The following is a 7,688-nucleotide window of genomic DNA, read 5'->3' as shown; positions in this document are numbered from 1 at the left end:
CCTTTGGACACAGCAGGCTCCACACCACAGTCGGCATTTTATTAATGGGCTGTAAAATGCAGGCCACTGTGTTCATAGCTGAGCAGAGTATCACAGAAACCATTAAGCGATACTAGCTCTCCATTATAAATGGATTGCTTAGTGTTGCTTCAGTCAGAGGTTGGCTAGAATTTTTAAATCCTTTGCAAAGTATTTCACATGAATATATTTCAACTGTGCAATTATCTGTTTTAGGAGTTTAGCTTTCAGATTAAAATCCAGCATGTGCAGAGAGTTTTATAGAAAATATTGGCTGTCTTGAGTAGGGTGAGAGTAATGAAGTTAATGAATATGGTACTGAGCAGGCCGGATAGTCTGTTCTGAGAATAAGATATGCTTTTATATGTTATTATTTGAAGTTAGTACAATGAGCAGGTTCATTCTGAGAGCGTGCTTATCCTCGAGGCAATCATTAATAATTAGGTTGACTAGATTTACTGGAGTACAGCAAGCCAGATCGCCTTTTATATAAATTAGTTTTAAGCAAATTAGGATTTATCAACCTTTCAGAATGCAGGTATCCGTATTCTCCTCCTCCACAAGCACTGATTATTCAGGCATGCACCCTACTTTTGTTTCCTTTAGTCTTATGGAAAGCTCTCTCAGTACAGAAAATGAACTCCACTCCTAAAGACATAATGCAAAATCCTTGTATAAAGCTGATTACTCCTTCAGTAATTCACTTTTCCTGCTCTGTCTGTTCCTCCTTGATCTTTCACTTATGCAAGTTCAACTGCTTGCTTTTTATTTATTTCTAATTGCCAGCGAAAATAAATGCTTTATTTGTTATTACACTGCAGAATGGGGTTTTTGACATATAATGGGAAGTGTAGTTTGGTTGTGTATAATCTACAAATTGTATGTGTGTATAAATTTGCTGTTTGGACATAAATCTGAACAAAAGGGGATGTGTACATTTTGCAGTGTGGTAACAGTTGGCTGCAATCTGATAGTACAGTCTCCATTAGATTAACCAACTGTATATCACAAGGGTCTAAATTGTTTAGGAAGAAGTTTGATTACTAAGCTATTTTTAAATCTAAAGGCGATTGAACAGTCAGATTGCAAAATTTGGCCAGGATAAAGGGTCTGGGGCATCTCAGGCAGCCCCCAGCTGCCATATTGCATTTTACTTCTGGTAATCATTGTGGTCCCTGTTTCGGTTAAGGATGATGAAGACTATCACACGTCTACACAAGGCCATGATGTTGTTGGAATACTTTACAAGTAACTCGTGGGTGTGGAACAATGAGAACACCAACATGCTAATGAACCAGCTCGGCTCCGAAGACAAAAAGGTAAACACCCACTGTTTCCGCACAGTACTTCATCTTTCATAACAGGGTACATTCGTACTATTGGTTAAGATCCCTGCTGCCCAACCTATGACCCAAGGACCACATTCCCCACTTTAGTTTAGCTGCCCAACCTATGATCCAAGGACCACATGCAGCACTTTAGTTTAGCTGCCCAACCTTTGACCCAAGGACCACATGCAGCACTTTAGTGTATGCAGTGGAGTCCTAGGGCACCACATTTTTAAATGGGCTTTAAATGTTGACAACCACTGGTTAAGATTTAAATAGCTAGAAGTGGAAACATCGGAGTCAAATACTTGTTGACTTAATCTTTGTATCTTTGCAAATCTTAATGCTTGCAGTGCCTCTCTGATCTTGGTTTCACTCAAATACTAAGACCTCAGCATCTATTGACATGAAAACTAGCCCCCACCCAGGTGTCATCTCTCCGTTCACCAATAGTTTATTCCTGGCTAATGACAGGATAATAGAAGGGCTGCATTTTATGCCAGTGGTAAGTGAACCCAAAGTCAGGAAAGTTGTGCCTTAGTAACATAATGAAACCATTGAAGGGGTAGAGAATGGTTAGCCTAGCTAACAAAGATGATAACAAAATAGTTGACCGGTTTTCTAAACATCAGAGGCTATTGTCATATGTGGGCACCATTTTGTGGACCTTTTCGTAAGCATGCACACATGGTTCTCACAAGCATAGAAGTATAGAGATGTAGGCAAGTGGACATTCCTACTTTTAGGTCTAATCCTGAAAGAAGCAGTCTTATCCATCAGAACAAAACACTGCTGCTAGTGGCTCCTCCAAAATGAGTCAGTCAAAATATGTTCCTGAAACTTTGGCTCAAATGAACAGAAATAAAACATGTATAACCGCCAAAATTAGTCAGTCAGAGATGGGTGACAGTCTACCGATACCCAGTCATTTGACAAGATCAAGAAGTAAAATGTAAGTTCGTCAGGGACATACATTTGACAAGATCAAGAAGTAAAATGTAAGTTCGTCAGGGACATACAAATCCCAGGAGCCATGTAGCCAATACTTAAAAATTACAGCTCACCTAACTTTTGAGGTTTTCTCTAGTAGCTTAAGAAAATCCTGCTGGCCCCTGGATTGGACAGGCTGGCTCCTGAATTTCACATTGACTTGTTCACCGCTGAAGTACGTTGAGGGGTGCTGCTAGATCCTGGCACCCAGGGCACCTGCTTCAAGTCTTCTACTGAATGTTTCAGGTTTTCTTGGCACTACTTGTTGCCATCATTTTTATTTATGACAAATGTACTTCAGTCTCTGCTTATTTTTAATTGTGGGGTGTTTTTCATCCATTCTCTCACCCCAACTAGTAACCCCAGTTTATTAAAAAAGAAAAATCCTGTGAGTTTAGGTAAAGAATAGACGTAATTACACAATTGTTTTCTTTCCATGGTGTGCATTGCTTCCTCAGTGCCCCATAAAACATATCTACTCAATCAGAATAATGTATAAAATGTCTGGTTCATTGCAGGTGTTTAACTTCGATGTCCGGCAGTTGCACTGGGCAGAATACATGGAGAATTATTGCATGGGAACCAAAAAATATGTTCTGAATGAGGAAATGTCAGGACTCCCAGCAGCCAGGAAGCACTTAAACAAGTAAGTTGCACTGATGTATCAGTCTTGCATGATAGTCTTTTATTAGTGTTTACTGTAGAGGAAAGTTTCCGAAAGTGTAATATGTGGACCAGTATTGTCCTCACTATAGGTGTCACATGTTGACTGGTCAGGCGGTAGCAGGAGCCTAGACCTCTTGTAAGATAATATGGTGCCACCTTAAAGGTCTAGAAGATATAAAATAACAAAGGAAATTTTCTCACACAGTTGCTTAATAATTTGATAAAAAATATCAATGTGTTGATTTTTTTTTAAAGAGGACCTGAAGTGTGCAAGCTGCTCCCCAAAAAAGGCAGATAGAGGACAATGGAGCAGCTAATCTTTCCCCCTTAATGAAATACCATGTCTTGTTCCATACTATGGGGTTGATTTACTAAGCTTTTAAACACACCACGAACGTGTATACACCTCTGTAGTGTGTTCCCTCCCAGCATGATCTATGGGAGGAATCGAAACACCTTTGTAGTGTGTACACACCCAGCAGGTGTGTTGTGCAAAGCCCTGCAATGAATTGCAAGGTAATGTGGTGTAAATTAGCTCTATGTTATGTTGCTTGCGTTGATGAATGCAGGAATGTAAATGCATGAGCTAACCATTTTTGTCTAAACTGTGAAGCAGCATTATATATGCATCATGTGCATGATTTTTCCATATATGGCATTAGTGGAAATATGCTTTTAGAGACTTTTTGGTTGATAAATACGTTTTGCTGTGTGAAAATCACACACACCTGGTGCGTGCGTGTGTTTAGGTTAGTAAATCAACCCCTATGTCTCTGTGTGGAGGTGACCATCTTGGCAGAGGTAGCTTGTCAGAGCTGCTCCCCATGATGTCTGGTGATTTGATGACTGGTGAGGGAATATTCAAATCAGATTTGATGACTGGTGAGGGAATATTCAAAGCAGTAGGAGAGATAGAGGAAGCGCATATCCACAGAATGAATGAACCGGGGAGATCCCTGGGCTGCAGGTCTTCAGGTACAGGTCCCTCTAAGGGAGAATAGTGAGCAGCACAGTACTGACATCACCAAATCTCACTCCAAATATTGAGAGACTAGCAGTCGGAGGCAGCCGTACCTTAGCCTTCTTTTTTTTTTTATAGATTTTGGTAGAGCGGTCAGGTTATTATCCCTAAAGCAGAAATAACCAGTATTAAAAACAGAGTTGTTAGATTTGCTGCAGGGATAGGCCACTAACACCTCCTGTTTTAGAGTTTCATTTATAAAACTTCTAGGAATTTCCTATAGTCTATACGCCAGACAAACTTTTTTATGAATGAAGCCCAAAATGAAGGGTTTAAGGGGTTCTAGCCATTTCTCCTTTAATATTGTGCAGTGCCACCTTTTGGCGGTGAAACCCCTCTGCACTAATTTTTGGCAATAGTGTGGGAGCGGAGGTTGAATCTAAGTTATCCTTGTCTGTGCCCTCATGAGAGAGATTCTGTCTCTCGCTCGCTCCTATTTTCGTAATCACAAATTTAATGGTGAATGAATGTGAGGGAAAATTCTAAATATTGATTTGTCACCACAGTAGGAATAGAGAGGACATTTTCAAATAAAGACCGTCGTTTCTGTGACATCTGTCTAAAGCTAGCGATACACCTTGCGATTATCATTTGGAAATCGAACACGATCGGGGTTTTATACGATAATCGGCCAGTTGATAGGAAGTGAACTGTACTCCTAGTCGAATTTCCTCGAGCGGTCAGGCTGGAAAACTTTTTTTCGAATCGTACAAAAATAGATAGATCAGTGCGAAAAAAAATCGCAACATGGGCACTGCACATGCGCAAGCAAAAATCTGTTCTGTCGAGCGATGACATTCGATCATTTAGTATTGCTAATGAACGATAATCGAAATCCACATTGGTCTGTGCATGATGGGGTATTCGAGTGAAAGAAACCGAACGATAATTGTAAGGTGTATGGCCAGCTTAGGGGCCTGTTCACGCCACAAACTCAGCGTTCCAGTGCGTTATGCCTCTGGAACGTGGTCTGCCGGCTTCCTTTCAGGGGTGGGAGAGGGCTTGATGGCACTGCAGCCACGCCCATCCCACCCGTCCGCAGTGTGATCGCCTGCACCCGGGAACGCAGACACATTAGTGCTTGCATTCCGGTCCAGTGCAATCTACAAAGATAGTGCTTGGCTGCGGTGCCATTGACTTCAATGCACCGCCACGCCCTTGAATGCAGGGAGCCGGCTGGCTTGTGTTCCAGAGGCTGAACACACTGGAACATGGACTTTGCGTTGTGAACCGGCCCTAAGAGAACATATGCTCACTTCCTATTGAGTGTTCAAGTCAAAGTGAAAGAAAATCTTCCTAATGAGCTAAAAATTACAAAACACCCAGAGGTTTTAACTCTTCCTTACTCTATCCAAAATGGGGTAAAAAAGGCTTTGGCTTTAGGGCCTGTTCACACGATGTCCGTTTTCTGTGCTGACCTGATCCGTACGCTTCTGCACTAAAAATGCATCCCAGTGTATCCCTATGTGTTTTATGGGCTACAGTTCTCATGTGCGCAAGTCCGTTCAGGTTACGACAGAAAAATACTGCATGTCGCATTTTGTACGGTCCGGAAACGCAAAACGCACTACAGCTAACATAGTGACAGCCCCACTCCAGCAAACAAAAAAATAACTTTTTTAAACTGGAACACATCAAAAACGCGGCAAAACACATAGCACCGCGTCTTCAGATCCGCACCTGACCCGACCTGAAACTCATGTGAACAGGACCTTAGACATAATTGAAGGCACTGTAAGTGCAATGTTTTTTTTCCAGGGGTAATTGAAGACAAAAGCTAAATATTTCAGGGTACTGCTTAGGCACATTTAGCATTTTTAGATGCCCTCTAGCAAATTTTCACTTTTTAAGTTCAGGTCCAATTTCAAATGCAATGGGAAATTCCATGTGAATAATTCTATAGTGTTCACATCACATTGCCCCATGCTGCTTTCTTGGCTTAGAGGAGATGAAGATCTATTACTGATCACTGCAGCATGGCTGCGACTAGAGTAAGTGATTAGCATCACATGTGACAAAATGTATTTAATGCTCATGTTTGCACTTCAGGTTACGGAACATTCGTTACGGATTCAACACCATCCTGGTGGTTCTAATCTGGCGCGTCTTTATCGCAAGATCACAAATGGCAAGAAACATCTGGTATTTTGTGGTTAGCTTGTGTTTCAAGTTCTTGTCTTATTTCCGAGCATCCAGCACCATGAGATACTGAAGACACTGGACACTGATCAGTTTGGACATCTATGCACACAGCGGCGACCTGCACAGACTCTCGTTACCCGATCTGTGTCTGTCTTCTTTTTTTTTTTTTCTTCATGTCTTTATATACAGCCATGCTGCCATCCTAGGTCCAGGATAACATGATAGAGTAATTCAAGTGTACCTTAGTAATGAACCACACAGACCGAACCAGCATCAAAGAGAATGGTTTTCCAAAATTTGCTTGCAAATTTCCAAACCTCAATTCCATTTGAGATGCTGTTTTTTAGAAGCAGCGCTCCTTTCTTCACCTGTACACAGGTTTTCACTAAGTCTGATGTAAATTCTCTTCCTTTGGGTCTAATTGGTGCTGACTTGTATGGTTAAAGTATAATGCCAGCTTTCTGGAGCAGCCAAGTAATCAACTTTTGTCAATCCAATTCATGACCAATTTTCCTTATTCTTGTTATGGTAGTTGACGGTAAATCTGTTTTTGTGCATTCTTGCATAACGGCAGTCACAAGGAATGCCGAAAACATTTCTTAAGTAACCAAACCTTCAGAGCAGTACACAAAGGCAGATTATTTGTCAGCAAGTGCTATAGGTGGATTACAATCCCAAAAATTGTCAGCTGCAATTTGGCCAGGTCAATTTCAACTGCTGCCCTTAATTAAAATCCATGTTTTTACTGGAAAATGGCGTTCTACTTCATCCGTTTACAGTTTGTCTATTGGATTGTGCCTCTGCCACTAAGCCTATTTTACATCTGCTGCCTCCTTTTCTCAAAGCATTTTTTATTTTATTTTTCCCTTTTTATGTTTTTGTTTCATTTTTTTCATACTACCAATCCCAGCTCTGCTTTGCTTCTTCTTTTTTTTTTTTCTTTCTTTCATTTTTATATTATGTTTCTGCTTTTTCCTCCTTTTCAACCTTAAATTCTTTAAACTGCATCAGTTTAACCAAACATTTAAAACGGTTATGAAGGTTTTTTTGTTTTTTTTCTTGGTATATTCACGGGGAATAAATTCAACTCTTTGGTCTGTATCTGTTCACAGAAGTGTGGCATAACCAAGTAACCACTAAATTATCTACTTGTCACTGATCAGTTGCAAGTTCTGTTTTTTGTAGTGCTTGTACAATAAAACAAAAAATATTTTCAAGAAGTTCAATTACTTAAAGGCTGTTAACAGTCTTCCGTTTTTGTTATAGTTGATGGATCCAAAGCCAGCTTTTGTTTGTATCTGTATCTTTTTATCATCTTTGTATTGTAACTATTTCACTAACTGTTTCTTACTGTCACACAACACTTCTAGGGCTTTACACAGCATAGTGCAGGCCCATAGCATCCGATCGGAGGTCCTAGAAGAATATGGTAAAATATAAAAGATGTCTGCTGTGTTGCTGTGGGTTACTGTACCTCATCGCTGTTTGCACCGATGCAAGTTTGAAGTGACACTAAACTCGGA

General features: G+C 40.5%; 1 protein-coding gene across 1 annotated transcript in view; it reads left to right on the top strand.

Annotated features, from left to right (window-relative positions):
* FAR1 (fatty acyl-CoA reductase 1) overlaps window positions 1-6,497 on the top strand; it is a 98,662-nt gene extending 92,165 nt beyond the window's left edge. The window contains exons 12-14 of the mRNA XM_018559746.1: window positions 1,208-1,337; window positions 2,855-2,982; window positions 6,073-6,497. Of these exons, the coding sequence (XP_018415248.1) occupies window positions 1,208-1,337; window positions 2,855-2,982; window positions 6,073-6,235 (421 nt within the window). The 3' untranslated portion in view covers window positions 6,236-6,497. The remainder of the gene's footprint in view (window positions 1-1,207; window positions 1,338-2,854; window positions 2,983-6,072) is intronic.
* The last annotated feature ends 1,191 nt before the right edge of the window (window positions 6,498-7,688 follow it).

This window comes from Nanorana parkeri, unplaced genomic scaffold, assembly GCF_000935625.1.
Source record: "Nanorana parkeri isolate BGI_ZX_2015 unplaced genomic scaffold, ASM93562v1 scaffold414, whole genome shotgun sequence".
Taxonomy (NCBI): Eukaryota; Metazoa; Chordata; class Amphibia; order Anura; family Dicroglossidae; genus Nanorana; species Nanorana parkeri.
This window is presented reverse-complemented; position numbering and strand designations above follow the sequence as displayed.